At 37.5% G+C, this 26,462-nt stretch overlaps 1 protein-coding gene across 4 annotated transcripts in view; it reads right to left on the bottom strand.

The window, feature by feature from the left end:
- CTNNA2 (catenin alpha 2) overlaps positions 1-26,462 on the bottom strand; it is a 478,216-nt gene that overhangs the window by 401,885 nt on the left and 49,869 nt on the right. For all 4 annotated transcript variants that reach the window (XM_066995540.1, XM_066995543.1, XM_066995541.1 and 1 more), the window contains exon 2: positions 20,436-20,542. In XM_066995540.1, coding sequence (XP_066851641.1) covers positions 20,436-20,537 — 102 coding nt within the window. In that variant the 5' untranslated portion in view covers positions 20,538-20,542. The remainder of the gene's footprint in view (positions 1-20,435; positions 20,543-26,462) is intronic.

Genomic DNA, 26,462 nt, shown 5'->3' with positions numbered 1-26,462 from the left:
ACTGTTACATCCCACTTCTGTCTTCTTTCCTTAGAATAACAGCTCCAATTTGTCCCGTGTTTCACAGAAGGTCCTATTTTCTAGACTTCTGATCACTGTCATCGCTCTTATCTAGACTCCTTGTGCCTGTTCAAATCTTTCTTCAAGTGTGGTGCTTAAACTGGACACCATCTGGCATCCTACTTTGCCAGTACAACACACCCAGCCCTAAAAAGCATAGGAGGGTTATTTTTCAGACATCTCGTACCTGTGTACAGATTTAACACAAGTTTTCTTGACTACAGAAATTCCAGTTTCTCCCTCAAAAAAAGATACAGTGGAACAAAAACCAGAGGAAGAGTGAACAGAGAAAGTAACTGTCCCTCCCCATACGCAAACCTTCATGACATATCCTGTGTTCTGTTACACCCCGTTAGTTCGCATGATATATCCTGTGAACCCGTGTGAGACTCAGGAGTCGTCGGCTCCTGCCAGCGGGGTGTTCAAAGACAGTGATCACTACACATTTACCAAGTCCTACAGTCACCCATAACCACCTATAACCCATTCTGGAGCCATCTCCTGTTGGACACGGCTGAAGACAGGATACACGGCAAACCAGAACTTGAACTGACTTGTCCTTACGAGCACCAGGCACTTATCAAAGTAATTATCCATGAAGCTTTTTGCTGTTTTTAGCAGGGCTTTGCCTCTGAAATAGGCTGCCTGGACTCAACAGCTATGTCGCAGCACTTGTAATTCCCACGTTGGTGTGTTTCAGTGTTAGAGGGTTTGAAGAAAACTTCAGTACAACCAAGAAGATTTTTTGCCACTGAAAAACATATTTCTTGGCTACCAGAATACTAAAACGCATACTCAGCCCCACCTGAAAAATCTGTTTAAAAATTGCCCATCAAATGGGTCACAACTCCACTAATACGTTAACAAATAGTCATAATTCTGTCCCGGTCTACTATTGCATTTGATACTGACAAATCCGAAGATGGTTTCGGGTGGCTCTATGAGTAATGTAGAGCATTACTCACCTGCAGTGGCAGTGTATGGCAACAAACACCTCTGCTGCAGCAGCATTTTTTAATTACCTTTTTGCAGTCTCCACACAGCTATGGAGCTACCATGTAATTTTTATCCTAACATGTAGCAAATTGAATTTTAAATAGAGTATCTCTTCTAGTAAAATACACATTTAAAATGAAAAAGACTTCTAGCTATAAAGTTCCTTCACAAGAGAGAGCACTTGCGCATTTACTCTGTCTTTGAATAACTTAATTTTACATTTATCTGTAGGAATCAATTTCTAAAAGCATATGTGATTTAAAATAACTCTAGGGATATCTACAGAACCTACAAGCTAAATCTTTTATCAGTCTTTTTTTTTCTATATGCAATTTGCTGTCAAATGTCAACAACAAAATTAACGTAATATTTTCAAATCTTGTCACACAACTATAAGAAGAATGAAGATTATGTCACTTTTATAACACATAAGGTAAATGTCTGTTTACTTAGTACATGTACAAAATCAGTTCATGACAGCTGGAACTGATTTCCACCATCACACAGAGAAAGAAGAAGATACTCAGAATTGAATCCTGTCTTTTTGTTTTTGTTGGTGGTGGTTGGTTGTTTTTGTTGTTGTTTGTTCTGTTTTTATTTTTATTTATATTTTTTTTTCTCCCCTCAAACTGACACTTGCACATAACCAAGCAAGAATCAAAAAGAAACAGGGAAAGTAAAGCTACACTTCCTACCAGGGAGCCATCTCAAGGAAACACCTGTAGTCAGGATGGCACTTCAGTACGTGCCTATCATTAAACAACTACTTACAGTAGGATTAACAGGAGTTTCAATTGTTTTCATAAATCAAGTGAGTAAGAGTGAACTAGCACATTGCTTGCAGTAAATCCCAGAGTCATGCAACAGAATTATGAGAAGCCACATTATAAATCAGGAATATAGCTTCTTAGCCACAATATTTCTAACAATACAAACTTGTTAAAACTGGAAAGTAGCAGTTTGACTTATTATCAGCTCATAAACAAAGAAATAGGTAGTGAGTATTAGACTGGAGACGATCTACCTCTAATCCTCTTTTTGAGTACTTATAAATTTGCATGAACTTACAACTTCCCACTTGCTTCAGTTTCCCACTCTGGATATATACATTATGCTATGTTTTTGTGAAAAGGGTCATCAACAATGAGCCTACCATTTCCAGACCAATATTACCCGAAATGTATCATTTTGCCAACATCTCACAGCCCTCCCGTCAAGAAGACCAAGCGTCTTCATGTCTTGCACTGCAGACATGCAACGTATGAAAGGAGCAAAGGGAGAAGAGGCTGCTCTGTAGGAAGACGGGGATGGTTGCCCAGGGAAGCCATGGATGCCAAGTGATCACACCTCTCTACTGCAGAAATCTCAAACTGAGCAATAAGCAGAAACAATTTTAAAAGCTTACAGGACTTTTCCCCAATTTCTTATTTTTTCCACCCACACTGAAAAAAGCTGGTGGCACGGGTGAGGTAAGCAAATATGCAGAGAGGAGGCTCGTCCAGAATAATAATCAGTGGGTAGTATGTAGTAGTAGCTAGTCTCTTTAAACAGTTTCTGCACACGGTTGCTTAGACTAGTGAGAGACTGTCTCTGGTTGACAATCAAAAGGATATTCAAATTTCCCTCTCTTATATCAGACTATAATAAGCAACACATCATTGATTTATGTAATAGATATGTTAAATCAGCATCTTTTCCATAGTAGTTTTTCTGGGAAAAACAAAAACACTGAAAAAAACTTATAGAGCACCAGTGTTTTACAATAAACTTATTTCAAAGTGCATTGGTGCATCATCACTGCAGTACCCCAGCACCTCAAAAAAGGCCTCACATAAACAGCAACATCTCCTTTGAGCTTTAAAAATTTTGAATTGCCTATAGCGTTCTCCAGACATGGAGTTTTTTGTTAGTTCTTTTCTGCTTTGAAAAAGGAAGACAACCGCTCATCTGTCATACCTAGGAATGTTTTTTGCCTTCAGTCATTTAGAAAGCAAGGCAAAAGCATATCCGATTTTTATTACAGATAGATTATGCTAATCTATCAATTTTATGTTGATCTATCCTAATCTACACGTTTGATAACAGACTCAGGGACAATATTGTTACCATACAGAAATTTACCTTGGGAGGATGTGTCTTAAAGTTGTTTCTTTGTTCTGGATGCAGTGCCCAGAAAAGAAAGACAGGTCTGGTCTATGAGCACCTGTTCTGTGATCATTTTGCTCTCCAACATTTATATTTTTTTCCCAATTGCTTCCCAGTACACATCCAGATCCCTGCAGCTGCAGATCAGTTGACTGTTTCGTGACCACATGTATGGCAACTCATCAACTGGCTTATGTTTCCTTGTGTGGAACGACTTGTAAAAATTAAGTACAAGTTAAATAAATAAATGTGATATGGCAAGCAGAAATACCTAATAAATAATGAACTATGGTACACATTTCATCTCTAAATAAAACCAACTTTAGCATATAGACTGTGCTAGGGAACACAATTTAATACAAGGTCTAATAGTGGAAGAAATATGCAAAATATATTTTCTAAATCCACTGAGGAATTTGGAACTCATGCCATAAAACTAATATTCATTAATATAATGAAACTAATAAAAATGAATAATAAACTTGAATATTCAGGGATAAGGTGATTAATCAGAATTGATTAATATGGTCAACAAAACATGTTGACTTGATCAACATGAAAAATTTAATGTAAAATTCTAGTATTTTTTTCATTTATGCACCTTGTATCAAGATAGGATATTTATTAAACCTAGAATCTATTAAAACCTAATCTCTTCTAAAGTCACAGAATTGTTTGAAACAGATTTATTTAAAAAGCAATGACAATAAAATTCAATAAAAAAACTCTTGTTTTTGTGAAGTTCTTCAGTATCTCATGATATTTACTAAATTATGACGGCACTAAATAAAATTTCAAGGACAAGCAACATCATAAAAATCTCATGAAAAGTAAAAATGACTTATGCAGTAATATGAAGCATAATTATAAATGTTAATAAAGGCTTTATGGATATCAAGTGGCCCACACACTCTCAGTGGACAAAAGTAGAACTTTAATGAATCCAGCATAAGGCACATTTTAATGACACAATTAGATTTTTGATAGTTCCACCCTGAATAAATGGAAATACAGAAACCCAACATAAGCTTCCCTGTTGGACTTTTGTGAAATTACATGCTAATTACACATATTCATATTCTGGCCAAATAAGCTTTTTTCAGAGTATTCATATAATATGCTGATAAAAGTATCATCTCATATAGATACTTAGTGAACAGTGACAGTCTCATGTATGTGCATAGCAGATCATATAATCTCAAAGAATGCTTCATATAAACTTATAGCAACTGTTGACAAGGAAATCAGTGAGGATAATATTTTATACAGTACTAGGCAGTGTGATGGAGAAATAGGATATTTTTAAAAAAGAATATATTATGTTCAAATATATATCTTCTTAGTCTTTGAATCCTTAGCCTTCCAATGAAGGACACACATTCGAAGAGCAGCTGACTTGCTGCAACGGAGTTGACTCATAAAGAGTACACATTACCTAAGTATTTGCCAGCAGTCCAGTGGAAAAAAAAAAGTAATTAAATTTGAAGTTGACTGCCAGGCATACAGAAAAAAACTGTTACGTGACTGGTTTTCCAATGAATGAACCAGATTTCTCTGAAGTCTTATAAAACTCAATATATAACCAGCTGATGAATTCAGACCCAACAGCCTGGTAACCAAAAACACTTTCTCTCAAACAGGAATTTCTGAACCAGAACATGCAACCTTGCTGATTCCTGCTCTTTTCTGTAATAAAAACACAGCAGCCCAAAAGCTGTGTCAGAGTGAAAAGTACTTCGGAACCAGATGTTACCACGGGAGCCTTAAGGAACCACTGATATACCTACTGTAAGCCAGCCCTACTAAGGGAAAAACTCCACAGAGCCTGATACGAAAAAAGGCACAAGAAATTCTGAGTTAAAATAAGCAGTAATTTTGTAAATGCACTGATTTTAGAAGAATCTAGATGTTACACCAGGAAGGAGAGTAAAGAAGAAAAAAGGTAAGAAAATATCATAGGACATATGTGATCACAGGACATCATCACAGGATAATGATGTAATAAGTAGAAATTCTTTGGCCAAAGGACATATTTGAAGGAGTGCTCAGAAATGGTCTGGTCAAATAGGAGTAGTAAGACAATACTGCACAAAATTGCTACAAGAAGCTAAAACCTGAAATTAAACTTCTAAAATCATCACCTTCAAAGTTCTGTAACTGCTTCTTCTCACTACATTTCCACTCCATAAAGAACGAAAGCTTGTATATTTTCAGTAGTTTTCCTTCCAGATCAAAAGTATGTAATTGCATTTTCTCAACATGCAATTCATAAGTTTTATTGGTATTTTGGCACACAAAAATAGGCAATTGCGAAAAGTAAAGGATTGGAAGGGAGGCAAGAAGGACAAGGAGATGAGAGGACTGTGTTACATTAATTTAAAGATCCATTGGCTTCCTTATGATGCATTAACATTTGGTATCAAGACCACTGCAAGCCACAAGGCATAGGTCTGCAGACGCTATAGCAAATAATCATTTCAGATCAAGGTTTCATCCTTCACGGCAGCTCTGAAGTTGCACCTGGTTCTAAACTGGCACAGAGAAATACTATCAGAATATTTTCACGTTTTTTTGAAACACTTTTGTGAGCCAAACGTTTCTTCAGAATTGAGATCTATGAAGAAAATACTAACACAAAAATGAAACGGTTTTGACTGTTGTCCAACTTTTCCTCAGGTTTTTCAAAATCCACACTGCAGCCATGACCACTGGCTATTCTAGTGCCCCCCCCCACACACACCTTTTTTTTTTTTTTTTTTTTAATATCACTGCATCTTCCTGGGAACTCAGGCACAGTAACAGAGTTGGCTAATGACTCAATAAACACTTCGCAATTGGATGTGACTGTGGTATGCACCGATTAAAAAGTAACTCAACAACGTACAGGATTTTAGTACAAAAATAAAAGATAACAGCACCAGAGGACAGCACTCCTGACAAAAGTATGTGCTGCAGTCACTGAAGTCCTCAATCTCAAGTAGCCGAGGGACTGCAGTGAGTAAGGAGTTAACGGAGTAATGGGTTAACAAGTTCATGTGAAGAGAGCATCAGCATGTACCTTCTTAGAGTGATTATTTTTAGATACACAAAACCAAGAAGTCCTCTTGACCATCACTCACGGCCACGCATAGCAACTTGCCCTTCGATTCCTCTCAATAACAGCGATCCCATTTCTGTGATAGCTAAGTGCCAAATTATTGGCTACTTAATAGTACTTCTATGGGCACAAGCTCACAAAAGCATAGCTAGAGACATGCAGATCTAGTCACAGCTCTCCCTTTACAGTCTGTGGGGGCTTACATCTACTTCCCTGGAGGGAACAACGTCAGCCTTGTTCCCCTGGCTTCCACAGAGGACTTGGTGGAACAGCTCTGGGATGCATCCCGTTTCAAGGCCAACCAGCATCAGGGATATCTGGGGCCCACAGTACAAGAGAGATGTGGGCATACTGGAAAGATCCATTGTAGGGTCACCCAGGTGATCAAAAGACTGGAGCACCTCTGCTGTGAGGACGGGCTGAGAGAGCCTGGAGAAGAGAAGAGGCTCGGGGTGTGTCTTATCAATGTCTCTAAAAGTAACTGAAGGGGGTTGGTGGAGGGGCCAGAGCCAGGCTGTTGTTAGCAGTGCCCAGGGCCAGGCCCGGAGGCCGCGGGCCCAGCGCGGAGCCCCGGCGGCTCCCCCTGCCCCTCAGGCAGCACTGCTGGGCCGGGCGGGTGCCGGAGCCCTGGCACAGGCTGCCCAGAGCTTGGGGGGCTCCTCCTGGGGGAGCTTCAGCAGCCGCCGGGACGTGGGGCTGGGCACCCTGCACTGAGAGAAAAGGACCTGGTGACCTCCAAAAGTCCCTTCCAACCTCAATCATTCTGTGATCCCTGTTAATGAATATGGAAACACCACACAAATCGTTATTTTATCAGTTTCTGACACAATTTTAGAATTTCTATACTAGCAAAATATATATAAAAATATACCGTTCTAACTGGTTGGGTATAGACAAAACAAGCTTTATTACAAACTGATACTCCTGGCTTTCTATCTCAGTTCCATGAGAGATGTGAAATAAATGATCTATGGACATTTACCATTCTTGCTGGCTCATCCAGCCTAAAAGGCTATTGCTGGGTTGTAAAAACAAAACAGCTGCAAAAGCAAGAAACGAAACAAAAGAGAAAAAAACTATATCAAAAAAAAAAAGCAAAATCCCTCCCATTAATTGAAGATACTCTTAAGTAGAAAAAGAAAACTGCAGGGCCAATCACTTGAATGGAGAACATGATTGTATATCTTGATTATACCAATTTTACTCTTGAACATTTTAGTTCAATGAAAAAGGCCGAGAAGTGTGAAGAACACGTGCTGTACTAAGCTCTCTTTAAAGATGTATAAAATATTATACAACGACTACTATACTGAGCTCAAAATTTCAGTCTTCAGTTTCAAAGTGCTTAGTAAGTTTTGTTCAGTAAATTAAAACACCCACAAAAACTCCAGAATGAGGTGTGCAGCAGCAATTTCCACTCCTCTTGCAGTTTTTCTGCAAGAAAGAAATTTTTCACAGGAGACTAAAGACCAGAAAGACCACTACAACTGCCATTTTTTTTAGTGTACACACAACCCCCCAAAACCTCCTTCTTTAACAACAAACTCCCACTACTTTCTACATAATGTTCAAAACAAACTAAAATGTAATTAAAAATGCATTCACAACATACCCTTTGAGAGAAAAAGAAATAGTTGTGAGCTGCATCAGTCCATTCTGTATACTGTAATACTGGTATGTACCTACCAAAAAAGTTGACAGACAATAACGATATGTACAACTTTGATTATTCTGTCCCAAGAATTTATAATATTTGTATAATAGGGTATAATAATAACAAAAAGTACGTGGCTTGTCATGTTAGCAGGTACACACACCTAAAAGCCATGTCTGGCCTTTTCGGTTTCAAGTAATGGTCAGAAAAATGATGCCTGAGGAATGATGATAAAGTACAGTAGATAAAATGCCAAGGCTCTTAAGTTTTTCTTTGATTAAGAACAGGAGGTCAACTTTTCACCCTCCATGATACAGCACCGCAGTTTTCTACCTGACTTTACTGCAAGCAATGAACCCACGAGAAACCTGAAAGGCAACTAAGCCAGGAACACATGAAAGACCCTAACAGTCAAAAAGACTGAAAGCCTCTAGTAATCAGACACCAAGCAATAAATGATGGCCTAGAAAGTAATATTACCAACTCATTTTTACCTGTCAAGATAAGCTAGCAAGGAAGGAGATAGTTCTCTTTCTAGACCTGTCTGCCACATGAGGAAGAAGCAGCCAGCTGCAGGTCAGAGACTCGAATATCTTGTTTAGTGTCCAAATGTGCACCCAATTAAATTATCAGTCCTGAATTCCTGATATTAGTAATAGTGCTATTAAGCATATTCTCTGGATGAGATGGCATGTCCATAAATTTCCATTCATTTCTGGTTAATAACCCTGACGCATCTTGAACAAGCAAGCTAGAACTCTGAATTCAGTCTCTCCAAATTTATTTGAGAGGGAGTTTATTTTTCACGTAAGTTGCTCACAAACAAAAACTTATTGTACCAGGCATTGATCATTGTAAAATGAACTAACTGATCATAATTGGTACTACAGCAAGAATACAGCTGCATGTTTTCCGTTACTCTAAAAAGTACTTCCATTATGTCAGGCAAGAACTTCTCCAATAAGGCACATTTCCTTTTCTAGAAAGGATTAAAAATAAATAAATAAATAAATAAAACACTACCACAAGCTTTAAATCCATCACAGACCAATAGCAAACAAGATCACATTGCACATACATGAAAGCACAGACCCTCTCAGTTTAAAAAGAAATGAAAATATGAATATTACAGGTTCATGGAAGCATTCAAAAAGATCGTGTGATACAACATATGAAGAAAACAGATTTGAAGAATGTGAACTGAGTGGAAGACAGGGAAAAAAAATGTGTGTGTGCATGTTGTTCCGCATGAATGTATTTTGCTTAATGCTTTATGAGCTGATTCCTTTTACAGAAAAGTGAAAAACTATCTGGCAGTAGCTCAGGAAAACGTAACTGAATATCTCTTCCCTTCAAAAATGAATAGGTGTACCTTAGCTGTCACTATTTTGTACTTGTATTAGTATAACCTTACAGAATAATATATGGTTAATTAAAATATTTCAAGCAAAGTAATAAAAGCTTAATCGTTCTCCACTACCAAGTGTAGATATGTGTAATTTGCTGGGAAAAATTGAATAGGTTAATATGTATCTCCTGGAAACAACTCAACATTTAGAAACTATTCAGTATGCTAGATTCATTGTGCTTCTATATGAACACCTTCTAATAAAAGAAGTTACCATTAGCATAAGCAGATACAATACAATTTCATTACTATAGAGCAACATGAAATGAATAAGGAAAATTAATTCCTGTTGCAAATCTCATTTCCCTAAAATGCGTCTTTGAAAACTGTCAGTTTAACCATTTGTACAAGCAGATAAGGTTTGAGAACAAGGAAAGCAAAAAATGAGCATGCAACTTAGTAAAAGGTCTACTCCCATAGTTAAATGCAACAAAATTGCGGGTGTGTGTAATAAAATGATGTTCACAAAACACAGGGTTAGCTTGCAACCTGAAAGGTTTGTATATTGGTATATACCTTACTCGTGTTATACTTCTTTTTCTGCTCTACTCAGCGTTGGTGAGGCCACACCTGAAGTACTGTGCCCAGTTGTGGGCTGCTCAGTACCAGAGAGCCCTGGACATACTGGACCAACATCAGCTCTGGAGCTACTTCAGGGCCTGGGGCACCTCTGCTGTGAGGAGAGGCCGAGAGAGCCGGGGCTGCTCGGCCTGGGGACGAGGAGGGCAGGGGGATCCCGTCCGTGTCCGCCAGGCCCCGCAGGGAGGTGCGGAGAGGCCAGAGCCAGGCTCTGCTCAGCGGTGCCCAGGGCCAGGCCCGGAGGCCGCGGGCCCAGCCTCGATGGGTGCTGGGCACCCTCCTTGTGCAGGGGCTTGGACCAGGCGGCCTTCAGAGGTGCCTTCCAGCCTCAGCCTTGCCGTGACTCTGGGAGAGCGATCAGACAAGTCATGCCTGCAGTAACTTGTGGCATGGGAGGAATTACTTCTGGCTTACTCTCTTCCGCACTAACAGGTTCCTAAGCTAAAAATGAAGCTACAGGTCTGGATTCAAAAGGGTATGTATAATCAATTCCATCTATTTTAATCTTTAAAATTAATTTCTAAACAAAAAATATCCGCATAAAAGAAGGAAAACAGGTAAATTGTTATGATTATGAATTTTTTGCTAAATACTCTTTAATTTATGAGCTATAAGCCAGTAATGAAAATTTGAGCAACTAGTCCTTTGCTTTACATTGATCCAATACACTAGATGAGAATGAAAATTCTAATACTAATGTCTTTTAGGATTAAAAAAACAACAAACAACGTATCTACAGAAAATTTCTATTCCACAGAACATTATTTATTTTATATTCTTCAAACATCATACCACAATATTGAATACATCTGTGTTCAATTGGCTAAGCATATGCTAGCTAAGCTTAATAACTTGTTATACAATAATAAACTGAGAAGTCTCATCAATGACTACTGAATGACTCTAGTAGAACACACAAAAATCTAAATAAAAGTAAAACATCAATACATCAAGGGGGAAAATATCAATCACCCATTGACAAAGACAATTGCCCACAAGTAGAAAGGGATATTTCCCCACAACATAAGCGTTCGATGCTCAGATACAAAATATTCAAGAACTACTTATGAGGTTGTCAGAAGAGATGCTAAAATCAATTTACCAAACAGGAAACTACACACTGTAATTTTGGCCACATGATTAAAACAAAATGGCAATTCATATCTGAATTTCTCTAACTGAAAAGCAATGACTTGTTAAAAATACCCCAAATGCTCTGGTCTCTCTAGTTTAATACTATCACATTTTACAAAAAAATAAAAATAAAAATTGAAGATTGCTAAAAAATAAATAAAAATGCATACGAAGGTACACACCCCATGGAATCAATATTCTAAATCAATTAACACAGAAAAGAAAACAAATTATCCATGTATCCATGCCCTGAATTCTTTCAACTTCAAATGTATCAGTCAATCTTCAGATATATGTATTGAAGGGATATGGAAAAAAAATTCTTTTTGCTTTCCAGAACATGGATCTCACATAATTAGGTTAATTAACACTTCAAAGCAAAATCTTGTAATTAGCATATTCTTTTTGCAGTCATGCTTATTTTGTACTCTTTCTAACTTTTATAGATTGATGATGACATCCAGCAAATTAAGTTACTGAAAAATAAGAAAGTGAAAAAAGATTTTTACATCATTGTCAAGAGCGAAGCTAAAATGGATTACAAAAATTTAATATCCAAATCTCTTCCAAAGACTATAGAAGTCATTAGAAGTATACATATTTAATCACATAAGTTTTGTATCAATTTTCTCTTTTTCTTGGCAAAGCTGACCTATGAAAGCAAATAAGCAATCCTGCTCCTACTTTCTCCCTGCTTCATAAAGTGAGAAGGCCCATTACTGCACATACTTTTTGTTCTTCCAGTCATTTTTTTCTCAGTTTTTAACTTCTGGTAGACTTAAAGCATTTCATTCAAATAAAATACTCAGGTTTTAATCAAATAATTCCAGTAGCACTCAGTTCCCCACCATTCTAAGAAAAATATTCCAGTGGGTGTTATTTATAGTTTACACTTATTTCTACTTTCAGCTTCCAGCCAGGGCATTTTGTCAATTAAAAACGTTACAATATGAGAAAATATTTTGTTTTTTTGCTTTTTTCCCCATAAAGATACTGGTTGAGATCAAAATACCTCTTAGCTTACAACAGCTTACTCACTTAAGTACTTACTCTAGAATTATTACTGAATATCGTTTTCATGTTGGAACATTTTAATTTCAGGGTGTGAATCCCATATTTGAATTTATTTTAAATTAGTTCTAGAATATCATTTATTCTGTAGATGCTACAAGAAATAGTCTTAAGATCTATACTGCAAGTTAATTTAAGACAATTTGTCTTTATTGATAAGCCTGCATAGGGATGAAATACACCCAAAGTCTTTAGTATGCCATTAAAAAACAAACCTTGAGTCATTCACCTAATCTTCCCTGATCCACATCCAATTTGTCAACATCACTTTTGAGAATGGGGAATCCTTCCAATAATAATCTCATTAATGCTATGCTGTAACAATAATACTGTCTCATTAAATTTACTTCATACCCACCAGCTGATCCATTTAAGGATCACATTATCTTTCGCCACTGTGAGCTCACACAGTGATTCAGTTGGATATCGTAACAGCTACTTTGAAGCTGCTGCGTAAGAAACCATGCCAACTCACTGCTCATACAGTATGTACTATGTAATACACTAGTTATTTGTAGGACTGGCACTAGTTATTTCTATTGCATTTGATTCACATTTGGTGATGTTAAAAACATTTATTTCAAGTTAACCCCCTGCTAAAGCACTCAAAGTTGCATTTTTAAACTACGCTAAACTTAGAAGTATTATAGTTCAGTAAGTTGTTATACCAGCAATTATATCCACTGCAATAATTTGAGGTGTTTTATTTTCATCACTGAAAAAGCTCTTATGTCAAATACTTCTATTAAGCACAAGTTTATGGTACCAACAAGGTTTTCCTTATCAGACAAAATGAAAGTCTGTTACTGGTTTTGTAACAAGGCCACATATCCATCGAACAATTCAAATGGCTATAACTACGTGTTCATCTTTTAAAACATAAGCGGATCTAGATCTCCTGCTTTAATTAGTATTTTTGACATGAAAGAAAGAGAATAATTTGCTAATGTATTTGTAACTATCCTTTTTTATACTTTGAAAACTTTTGGAAGTGACATGTTATTTGTACGATATTTTGGAAAAAAAATTATCTGCAAACTAAGAAGAATCTACAAAAATGCAACGGAAGCCATTTTTCCCTCAAAACTTTAGATGTTCCCTTTCTATAGTGATGACCCTACATAAATCAGCAGAATTGTTAAGAACCAGCTGAGTTGGATTTTTGAGGACAGAAAAAGGCTCAGCTCTGTTAAAGTGCATATTGCTATGTCTTCAAGGACACAAGTAGAAGAAAGGTATCACAAAAATTATTCAAAATACTTTGAGCTCCTTGATTAGAATTTGGAAATTCCTGGAAGAAACATCACTTTCTGAAAACTCGTCCATGAAATACTTACAAGAAAACGGCATGCAGGAAAACCATACGGTTAGGAAAAAGGCTAGACAAGTTTTAGAGCTCCAAGCTGCACTGCTTCAGTAGTAAAGATGAAGGCATTATCAGGGACTGTCCTAGCTTCTAGCTATGCAATTGCTTGCACTAGCCCTTCCCTGCTCAATGTCCTACACTTACGGGAAAGATTTGTCCAAGTTTCCCTCTCCTTCCATCTGCCCACTTCAGTACATTCTTTCCGGCAACAACTGGTAATACTGGCAAAACTTCTCGGTGTTAATTCTGGCTTAATATTCAGCTACATGCCTTTTCTTGTGTTTTGTTGTCATTGTTTGTTTCTATTTCTTATTTCTTTCCAGTAAAGACAAAAGAGCCCCTCCCCGGCTTTCCTGCTGCCCCCTTTAGGTACGGGCAGGCTGCTGGGACGCCTCCCCGGGGCCTTCTCTTCTCCTGGCTGAACAACCCCAAGTCCCCCCGCCTGTCTTCATAGGAGAGGTGCTCCAGCCCTTTGACCATCCTCGTGGCCTCCTCTGGACTCACTCCAACAGGTCCACGTCCTTCTTGCTTCTTGTGCTGGGGGCCCCAGTGCTGAATGCAGTACTCCCTGTGGGATCCTTCACAAAAACAACTGGTATCGCTACTAGCCAAGCAATGAGGTTTGTGGGGGGTGCATTAATTAATGTATTTTTTTCTACATAAAGCTGTGTTTCCACGTATTCTTGTGGGCAGATGCATGTTTATTCCCGTGTCTCTTTTCTTTGTTTGGTTTTAGTCACAGCTCTGGCCCCAGAAGAGTCCAACTTTAAGAATATAAATGAGTCTCAATTTGTGAGAAGGGATCAACTCTGTAGGCATGAAAGAGCACCCATCTTCTGTTCATACAACAGATAAGGCTATGACATGACCTACTGCATCAAGTCAGATGATTTATTTATTCGCTGTAGTAGCAGAGACATCCAGCAAATTCCTTCTCAGAACTTATTCGCTGCACATGGATATATCTATGCCACTCTGGGACACGGCAAACCTGTTTCAGAAGGTTACATCTCAGAGTGAAGAGTCAAAGCAGTAAATGCTTTTTTAAATTAAACTGTGATGAAAACAGTTTCATCCATACCACATATAGCCAAGGACACTTTGTGCCCCCCTCTGGTAACCCTGACCACTAAGAATTTGCTAATGTTGACCAAGGTCAAAACATTTCTCAATGGATGAAAATGCTAACATTTAAGAATACAAAGCTATACAGTAGGCCCATTTAGTTTTAAGGTTTTCCGGTCACAATCTGGGGCAAATCTATCATAGTGCCAGAAAAACTTACATCTCCAGCATTATTTTTTTCTCACCATCTCTCCACGTTGGTCTGTGTGGCAGAAGAGAAGTAGCCAGTGTGTTTTATTACTCTCAGTTTAGGCACCATCGTGTCATAAAAACGGAATATGGGCGCAGTGGATAATACCTAAAGTCCCCTGAGTTTCCATTCTTCGCCCAGAAAATGCTAACCTGCATATGCACAAGCTCAGAGGTACAGATGCGTACATAAATACCTTTAAACAGTGAATAAAATCACGGGAAGGCAAACATAGACTGACAAGGTCCTGACCTTGCAGGACACCACATACTATAAATAGTCCACGGTTTTCCAGTCATGGAGAACAAAAATAGAAATGATAAAATTGAGTTAAATACTCTCTCAGCAAGCACAAAAACTCTCTGTACCGAGAAGATCCCAAGTAGAGTTTACAGAGGGGCACAGATGTTAGTAAATCTTATGGCAAAGAAGAAACTGTCACGGCCAGACTGCAGCAGACATTTCTTGAAGGATCTAACAGATTAAAAAGCACCCTGAGCTAGATAGGCACCTGCTAATTTTGAGTTCAGAGAGCATTTTAAGCAATAAATAGAGCAACATTGGAGAAAGCAAGGTGGATGATGTGCCTTCTCAACCAAGAAATCCTTCATAAATGAGATGTAAGGTTCAGTTTCAGTTCGAAAAGAGAAATTCCAAATTCATTTTCTGACAGGATGTAACTTGGGCTCCCTGACACTAATGGCTATCGCCTAATGAGCCCCCGCCAGACAAGACGGATGCACAGTCCAACCTCCCGCACTGCCACAAAGGCCACAGACCCGAATGTTTAAATAAAAAATAACTTTGCAATTGGGAAAATAGCTGTGCTCAAATAGAAAATAAGAATTTGTACCTTATAATGTTACTAAATTGAGCTCAAATGATCAAAAATGAGCCTTTATAATTCATTTTCCTTTAGGCGCGTCCTGAAGACAGCTTCAGCTGAATCTAGCTATCAAATAGAGAAATTGCACAAAAATTCTGCACAATTACTAACACAAGTGGGACGTGTGCATCAGACATACAGTACTCCATCATCTGTAACCATTTTTCTGAAAATTGTTTTAAACATGCATACACATTCACAAAACCTCCAAAAGGAAGCCTGTGTTTGCATGTGTGCATGTGCAGTGTTGCGGTTCAGATGCAGCTCCCAGACAATAGCAATCAATAATTTCCTGTGGAGATTAATTAGTCCACCAGATTTGCAGATCAAATGTGATAATGGCTTACCAAATACAAATAATCTCTGAATAACTGGAAAAGTTGGGTATATAAATATATTTCTCAAGGCAATACAGAAATCAGTTCATTTTCAAAATATACTGCACAAGGGATTAGACTAGGCACAAGCTCTTTGAGGAGAAATCAAGTATAACATCAGCAATAATTATTACGATTTTCTAAATAAATCTCACTAATTAAAACTATTTGGAATTTTATCTAATTACATGTTTATTATATATACAGGTTACTAAATTTTATTGAATGATACTATATACAAGAAAAAATGCAAAACCGTTAATCAATGGCATCGGTCTGCCTTGCAAAATATTATTGCTTCATTCTAAGCTACTATAACAGGACTCAGAGTTGGAACACTTATTAGTATTTGTGTTATTTTTACAATTCTGAACTTATGCATAATATTCCAAAAATGAATATCCTGAAAAGCACAACTGCTCCATGGCTCTGATAATAAAGGTACATTTGTAGAACAGCCAGACTGCTATTTAAAATACCTATGACAAACTACCAAATAGAAAGTAGAAAATGTTCTAATTTGACACTAGAATATTGATGTTTCATTAACAGAGCATAAGCATACCTTATCTTCAGAAATTATACATAATTCTTTTCTCCTTTTATATATGTTTGCACGTGAGTACTTCTAGTCTTTTTCAAAAAAAAAAATTGTGTTAATGATTTATATAATCTCTTTCATTAAAAGTCACTTTTATATTTAATTAATATGCAAAATCACCAAAACCAAAAACCATCCCGAGTCCTTATGGAAAATCTCACAAACACTACTTTCCAGCTACACATAAAATATCAGGTAAGGGCACTTAATCCCTTTGTGAAAAATTAATTCTTTTTTCTTCTGAAAACCACTCACAGTCTGACAAATAAAATTGTCATTCATTTTGATTACTAGCACAAAGGTGAGAATAAGAGGCACTAGTCCTTCAGGATATATTTTAGTTATAGGTTTCACTCTATAGTTTTCATAGAATTAAAAATTGTAAGATTTATAGTAAATAACATCAACAGTTATAAACACAGAAAAAAATTTTTTTTCACAAAAATCTCAGTAACAGCAATGTGAAAAAGACACATGGCAGATATGAGCACATATCTGTTACACTTTAAATATAACAACAAGCACTGGGCAAATGGATGCTCCACTAACTTCCAATACACTTAGACCTCTGACAGCCAAAGAAAGTTTTAATTAGTTTGCTAGTTCAGGGCTGCCTAGAATAAATGCAATTCTGTCATTTCTAATGTGTTCTCATGATCAGTTAATGGATTTTTTTGCCTCCAGCTCAGACAACCTTCCTGTCTTATAATTTCTTCTAAATCAATTCATAGGTTATCCATATTTTCTCATCTGGAACACTAATGAGCTTGTCTAAAATTCAAGTTTTAATGTGCCATTCTCCCGACTCACTGTGGTGTCCTTTTTCAAATCCACATCACATTTCCGTATTACTCCCCAGAATTTCAGCAGAAATCACTGGATCCTCCACCATCTGGAAATCTCATTTCTGATACACGTTACTCACTTATGAGCCTATATATACCCTGAGTTCAGAGCCTAAATCCTACACACACAAGCACACACGAGATAGACACAAAAGGCTTGATTAGTATTTTCGGAGCCTAAAGCCTAGTGTATCTGTTTCGCCTTTTTTTTTTTTTTCAAGCACTCTCCAAAATCATACACAGCCTGGATAACAAGAGGATCTTCTAGAATATTCAAGTGTGATGCCAAAACAGAGCATGGATTTATCTCGGCGGTGCTAAAAATCACAACATCCAACAAATTTTGGCTGTACAGGACAACAGGATGTCATATAGTAGGGCTACCTTCAAAGTCAGACCAGATTGCTCAGGAACTCGTGCAGTGCAGTTCTGTTGCAGTTTGTGGACATTGAGTGTGGCCACTCTTCTATCAGTGACCTAGTGTCTATTAACTGTGAAATAACATCTGTAAGATTTCTGTGTTAAGCAGCTCTTATGAATCTATATTGGACTTCTGAGTTCAAATTGAACAGAGATTAAATAACTTATTTATTTACTTGTAAAAAGAACCTTTCAAAGTAGATGTTCTCTTTGGGAAATGGTTTGAAAATTTGTAAGGAGATTGAAACACTCTTGCACATGGAATGTGTGCTCAGTTCTTGTGGAGTTTATCACAGCATAGGCAGATTGCAATCCAAGCCCCAACTGAGATAAACAAGATACTATTCTTGACTTAACCAGACTATTTACGTAGCCTTAAGAAGGGGGGGGGGGGGGGGGGGGGGGAAGTCTTTCAAGCTGGGATGATTGTTAACTTTTGTAAACTTATCTGAGAAAAACAAAGAGCAGCTGAATAACTTAAGCTAAAAATGTAACAGATGAACATACTCTGAAGGTAGCACATTTCACCTCACTCGAAATTTTCATGATTATGTTTGTGTGGCTCACAAAACATGCTTTAGTCCAACATACTTCAGTAGATTCAAACTATAGAAAAATAGGTAAAACTACTTATTTCTCTAGATTGAGAAATAAATCACATATTCAGAAAGTTATTTTTATATGTTCATACTATATAAAGGCCTATGAAATGAAGAAGTCAGAATGGAAGTATTCATAAGCTTTGAATAAAACAATAGGCAGGCATCTCTTTAGCCCCTCTGGACTGCATATTATTTCCTCTAGTCTTCTTGACATACTGCTGAAATAGTAAATAAACATGAATGTAAAAATATATAAATGTAAGGATCTTCGAAACAGTTTTCACCATTGAAGAAATACATATCATGTTGTTCAACTTGTAATTGCTGTACTTACGTTGTTGAGGAGCAACATCAAATAAAATCTAGCTAAACCTTAACTTCAGGAACTATGAAATTACGATGGTGCTTTCATTTCTGAGCTGATATATTATTTTCTCTCTTCGGTGCACATTGTTGAAAAATAAAACGAAGTGAAAGGAAAATGGGAAAATCACTCACAGAATACTCAGTAATTTACTCTTTTCACAACTGACCATGTTGCCACAGCAGCCTCACTTCCCTTGCCAGCAGGTGGACCAGAATAACATAGAGCTCATAACGTAATTTTCATTTCATATTGCAGTGTCTTCTGGATTTTAGTCTGTCCTCCATATCAACAATTGTAAACGTTTATAATGATAGCTAATAATCACTTTATCAACAGATCGATGTACATTTCATTTCATTCATTTGCCTTTGAATCTGTAAAGTTTTGTGCAGTGTCAGAGACATTCCCAGAGTAATTTGTAGAAAGAGTATCAAATTTTTTTCAAAACAAAGAAAGAAGACTAGGTGTAACTTCTTTGGAAAGTGACTGCTTTTCAAGAGTGTGTGAACCATACACAGACATCATTTTTAGAGAAATAAAGAAGTAGGGCTTTATATTTGATATCTGTTTTATTCTGAAAACGAACCATCACGAAGTCTGGTCTCATGCTCAAAACAAGGCCTAAATTTCTACCCATCAGACCAATCTCAAGATCCACAATGTCTACGAGAAAGTTGTTAGTAACAGGTGGTTAGGCAGATGGTGTTGGCTGGCATTCTTCATTTTTAATATAATTAGCATTATTATAAGGAAAATGATTTATGTATTTTAAATACAGGGGCTACTATATTAAAGCTTACTAGGGTGGCTATGTAACTAGCTGCCTATTTCTAGTAGCACCTCAGGAGAAGAAAGGCACCAGGTCACGGTCTCAGCAAATCGCCCTGATGATTGATGACTGAAGCTCGATGTCTACTGCCATATTTCTCCAGACCACATCACTCCTGCCCCTGTCTATGCATTCGGAGCACATTTAAATCTATACAGACACAGGAAATTTGAGATGCATAGATACACAAAGATGTTCTTTGACTATGTAAAAACTGATCTATCTGGTTAAAAGATAGATACCACTAATAAATACATTATAAACATTACCTAGTATCACTTTCATCATACCACTTTTACTCCATTTAGGAATGACTGGACATTTCCTTAATTTGGTTGGTTGGTTTTGTTGGTAATGTGAACCTGTCTTCCAACACAACACACCAAGGGCATATGCTCAGTCAGATCCCTATCTTAAATCGACTGCTTCATAAATTTCTAATCTATTTTCGAAAGACAAGCATAACTAAACAGTTGTTGCTACTGTATTCCCACTCATATTTTCAGGCTATTAATTATTTAGAACAAGAACTTCTGAACATATTTCAACAGAGTTTTCCACTAGAGGTCACGAACAAAAGCTATTTAAAATTTTACTACCTACAATTATTAAGATAATTACATATAATGAGTAAATATAGCATCACACTAAAGGAAGAAGCAAAACAAATAGAAGTTACTTACTTGGGTAACGAGTGGCTCCAGTAGCCTCTCTACTGTGAGAGTCCTGATTTCCAAACTTTTGGGGTCCCATTTCAAAATGATAGGTGACGTTGCAGAAGTCATACTCCCTAGAAGAGACAAAGTGACACAAAACGCACAGATATTAATACTATAATGTCCAAATATTGTATACAATTTTAGGGAGCAGCACACAACGTTGTTCCCATGTACATATAATACTTCTCCATAATCTTGCTACCGCCCCTCTGCTCCTGAGAACACTCAAGCACACCACTGCCACATCCACCAAGTGCTTAAAAGCTTATGTTCAGAAAAATCTTCTCTCCTATACTGTTAAGAAAAGATATACATGCTGTATACATCCTGTATTGGGTGTACGTGGTATGGATTTGATAGTAGGGGCCTGCGGGGTGGTGTCTGAGAAGAGCCCATGGCCTGGACGTGGCCGCTTCCAGCCAGCTCCATGCTGGACTCACCTCAGGACACAGCCGAGCCCAGCAGCCATGTTGGTGGTTTTGCCTCTGTGAAAACATATTTAAGAAATGCCAAAATACTGCGTCGCAGTGAGCAAAACCAGTGTGACGAACAGCCCCGTGAACCCCAAGGTTAGAGGAGAAGGAGGCGAAATTCCCCTGCAGCCCCTGGACTTTTTGGAATAAGCCACGGTAGAGCAGGTGCAGCCCATGGAGGTTTACCCCAAAGGACTGCGCCCATGAAGAAGACCCACACTGGAGCTGCGGAGAAGTGTGAGGAAAGTGAAGCACGAACATCTCCGACAAAGCATTACGGACTGACCACAACTCCTATTCCCCATCCCCCTATGCCTCTCAAAGTGAAAATGGGGAAGTTGAAAGAGTAGTGAAAGAGTCAAGTCGAGACAGGGGAAAAGGGGGTTGGGAAAAAAATTAGTTTTTGCCTTTATTTCTCACCATGCAACTCTATTTAAATTAGCAATAAACTACATTACTTTTTTTTCCAAGTCAAGTTTTGCCAGGGATGGTAACTGGTTAGTGATGTCTGCTTTATCCCCACCCACGAGCTTTCCATCTTATTTTCTCCTGCTAAGGAGACAAGTGAGAGAGTGGCAGCGGGTGTCTGACAGCCAGCCAAGGTCAACCCTCCTCGCACGGAATACAAGTAATTCAATGAGCCTGTGCAGCTTTCTTAATAAAAATTCCCCTCAGTAGTTAGGATTTCTTAATTTTGCACCAAGAGGAACAGTATTTGCTCAGAAAAAAAAAAAAAAAAAAAGGATTTTCTAACCACCTTAGGCTTAAAAGTTTAAACAAGGCCTACCACAAAGACAGCAGTCATTTTATTTGCCATTTCAGGTTTTCATTAAATTTTCAAGACAGTTGTCTTCATTTTTAAATTCCACAGACAGAAAAATCCAGCCGTCAAGTTGCAGGACACATACCGTCCACCTCACAGCACTGGCAGTTTGCACTGACAGTTATAAGTATGCAGTGAAGAGCAATGTCACACGCAAACTAGTTTGTCTATTGAAAAACACTGAAAAAAAAAACACTGAGAAATATGATCAAATAAATGTTCATTTAAAATAACTCAGGTTCAATATTTCCTTTATATTAATCATATAATAATTAATTGCAAAACAAAAACTAGAAGTTCCATATAATTGGAATACTATACGAATTCTAGCAGGGAAAGACAAAATAATAATATATTATACATTGAGATCCAAATTAAGTCATCTGTATATAATACCCCAAGTGTTAAATATTGTTTTCTTCAAAAAAAAATTACTATGTTTAGCTGACAAATTAATTCGAGTAATACAAAACAAAAAAAAAACACTAAGTGAACAAAATCAAGACTACAGCTACTACTTCTTGAATAACAATTATAAAAAATTATAAAGCTTATTTCAATAAGGTACATGTTCAGTACTTATAAATTTCATCTAGAGTACACAACGTAAGTTCCACTACTTTATTAAACAGAATGTCTTTGACTAATTACTACCACTCAAAATTAACAGACTGGTAAGTCTATGCAAAATTCATTCACAGCCTGTGAAAGATTTTCACTGGCAGACAACTTGCAATACTTGCTCAAAAAGAGAGGCATAGCAGAACTCTCTAATCAGTGTATTTATACATCACATATAAAAACAGGCCTCAGTCTCCTCTCACTTGCAAATATTTAGTAGCAGAATTATCTGATAATATCTAGTGTATGCTAAAATTACTATTGTTCAGCTTCCACTCTTAAGCAAAAAATCATTAGGCTTCATGCTTTACAGCACTGAAAGCACCCATGTGTGTCATTAAATAAAAGTATGAGACAGCTTCTAGTTGCTGTAAACATGGTTAATGTGGGAGCTATTCTCATTTTTCCAGCAGACAATGTTTAATCATCTTTCAGAACCTGCAAGTCTCTCTATAAAAGGATGGTTGCTACTCCAGTTGGCCTTTGTATTCACAAAACAAGTTATAGGTAGGCAATGACTATAGTCAATAATTTATCAGTTATGGTACCTGTAAATGTGTGAAACACAGTTTATTTCTTTCTAATAAGCATGCTTTTCCTTACTATTAACATGGATTCTGAAACACTTCTTATAACACAAAAACTAATTAAAAGCTGTAAGATAGTCCAAAGCCTACCAAAGCAAACTAATTTCAGTGGATGGCAATCATGCAGGTGACACAAAAGATACAAACTGGATGACCACTTTTTTCAATCGGAATACTGCCTCAGTTTCAACCTTTACTAAGAAATAGGAAAAACATCTTTCAAAACTCATTATGAAAGGGCAAGCAATGCTTTCAACTAGAAAAGATACATACAAGATAAAGCCTCATTAAAAGCCTGTAAAAGTTTTTTTTTTTCATTTCAAATCTGCTCCCAAAGCAAACAAGTAAAATAAAAAAGTCAAGTTAGTGCTTTTTCCCCAACATATCTCCAACTGTTGTCACAATAAAAATTTTGAATAACAAAAGAATGAAAAGCAGTTTCCTGCCCAAGCACATGTATGTGAACAAATGAAATATTTCTTCCTCGCCATTTCTACAACGATCTTCCTCGACTGAGCAGGTGAACTAGAACTGCTCAGCTGGATAAAGGAAAGGATGCTGACAGTATCTTATTACTACTTTGACCACATATCCCCCAAACCATTAGCTTTAAGTGCTTCACTGAAAACATAAATCACTCATAGCTTATACCTTGCAGTACCTGAGAGGAAGATATCCTGTGTTATCAGGATAATGGCATCACATAACATTTTTCATACAAACATAAAAGTTTATTATGACAGATGAAAGAAAACAGAAAGAGATATACGGAAAAGAGATCCCCTGTTACCGTCTGGGCTAGAATGATATCCACTATTTTCTTAGGTAACTTAATTTTTTTTTTGCTCCTCTCTAAAGTTTCCAATTTATTGTCATTTTTAAAAAATGCTCAGCAACACACTTAGACAACCATCGGTTCTTTTTTCAAAATGTGAAACTAAGTTTCTCAACTGAGTTCCAACCCCTGTAACTTAGAAATACAAACTAATTGTTCTTCATGGTAAATCTCATTGAATTAAGCTTTGCATGGTGTTTTTATAATTGCATAGTTCAGACATTTTTAGAATAAATTTTCACTGAAACATTCTCTGTTGTTCCCATACATTATCTACTGGCAGGCTGTGATTATTTAGTATGAATTTGAAATTTAATATTATCAAATAAGGAAAGTACGTTAATAGCACTGTATTTTAGCCATCAGACCTCTAACAAAATGTTTTGTACAGATGACTGGCAACCTTACTCTTGAAACTAACTTCACATTTTTTCAATAATATATCTAGGGAATTCTATTGCCTAACTGTACTTTTCCTCCCAGAATATTTGCAGAAGTACGTGCATCTCTGGCTTTCAGCTTTTCCTAAATATAGCAGTAGAGAAATGTCTCTCCCCTACCCAGTCCAGCAAATTCTTCAATGTGAACAAAATTTGTTTAGGCACTCTGTCTTCAAAGTATCATCTATAAAGAAAATAACTGTTTATTTCAGTCAGCAATTCATTGGACTGGATTCCTATACTAGAGCCAAGTTCTAACTACGCCAGTGGAATTCTGCACTAACATTGCAGTCTCTAAAAGTCTAACCCCACCATCACCCTTAGCATCAACCTGTTATGAACAGCAGTTATTTTACTGTTTGGAACCTTCTACAAAAGCACAGCATTTCACATGTGAAATTACCTGTTTGCCCATCACACTATAACATATTGCTTTCCTCCACAACAGACCCACTTCCCTTGTGACTTACATAAATGTCCACCGTGGTGGCTATAAACTGCTTACAAATGCGAGCACATCTCATTTCTATGCTGCAACTTAAATGTAATATTTAAAATATTTTATCTCTACAAGAACAAAATTAACACTACAACTTCAAAAAAAAAAAAAAGCATTGCCAGCCTAGAACCTCCAATTGTTAGTCCAGTTCACATGTGCAATGCAGAACATTGCAGAGACAAAAGAAAAATGCCAAATATTTTATGCTGAATTAAAGAAATACCCATTCTACTTGATTCCTAGCAAACCTATAGGATTAACCTGGTGGCAATACTGGACTGGAAAGACTGTCAGCACAGACCTGTAATTACAACATTATATTCGCTACTGCAAGGCAAAAAATGGTCTTTATAGGTGAGGAAGGTGAGAAAGACGGACAAGCAAGGCAGAAAGACAACCAGATGAGAGAAGGCCAAAAAAAAAAAAAATCCAATCATAGTTTATCCCTTGTTTTGAAATATTAAATTTACTATAGGCCTAATACTTCAAAAGATTTCTCTGGACTATTAAATAAAAATGTATGCTTTACAAACAATTCTCTCACATCGATCTCTGCTTACAGTCTACATACCCAAACATACTTCCATAATTGCTTTAAACCAACGTAATCTTCAAGACTGAGAGGCCAGCTCAGCTCTTTCTGCATGTGCTTGATTCTTTGCTACAACAGCGCTATAAATTCCATTAAGAACATAACCCGGTTGAACACTAACTAATCCTGCAAAAGAAAAATGAGTTTTCAGCTCACTGCCTGACTTCGGAGCCACGTGGGCAGCAGCACCAGCTGCAGGAAAAGCTGAGTGCAGCAGCAGAGGTGACGGGCAGGACAGGACTGCCTTTTCATCAGCAGCATAGACACAAACTGCTTTAAGATGCCTGCAAAACTGAACAACAGACATTCTGTGTGTTCTTGGTTTGCATCTTAGATTGAGAACTTTGTCAAAACAAACACTTCTCAACATGTAGGCATGCTTATGTTAAGAGTATGTAATTCCATACACAGCGGATTGCAATAAATAAAGAAAATCATAGAATATCCCCAATTGGAAGGGACCCACAAGGATCAGAGTCCAATTCCTGGCTCCACACTGGTTAACCCAAAAATTCAGACCGTAAGACTAAGAGCACAGTCCAGATGCTTCTTAAACTCTGACAGGCTTGGTGCCGTGACCACGTCCCTGGGGAGCCTGCTCCAGTGTGCGAAAAAATTTTGTCTCACCTCACACAAGCATTTTTGTGCTTAACTGGGAGCTAGAAATCTGAATACTTGAATGGTTATATCCTTGGGTATGCCTACCGAATCTAACAGCGTGACAGTAGGGATGCACAATGCTGGCCCTTGATTACCTAGCATGGTTACAGGGCAGGCTGGAGCACAGGACAAACGAGCTCAGCCATCAGAAGTATGAGCAACGCACGCAGCCTAAAAAACTTCACCTCTGGGCTAATCGGACTGACAGAGGGCTGCGGTGATACCTCACGGTACATAAAGCTGAGGTTCTGCTGTTACCGGTCATCCGTCTGCAGCACAGAGCGCTGCAGCCACGCGCTGTGAGCTGACCTGCGCGGCGTAACCTCGTACAGACACCACCGCCTCTCATCAGGCCACTGACAGCCCGTACAGCCGCCAGCAGACCTGGCTGAAATGAAAAGAGTTGACATGGGCAGTTCCCGTCACCTTGCTTAAATAAGGTGGAAAAAATAGAAAAGAAA

This window comes from Anser cygnoides, chromosome 4, assembly GCF_040182565.1.
Source record: "Anser cygnoides isolate HZ-2024a breed goose chromosome 4, Taihu_goose_T2T_genome, whole genome shotgun sequence".
Taxonomy (NCBI): Eukaryota; Metazoa; Chordata; class Aves; order Anseriformes; family Anatidae; genus Anser; species Anser cygnoides.
The sequence above is the reverse complement of the archived record's forward strand: the minus strand, read 5'-3'. Positions and strand labels throughout refer to the sequence as shown.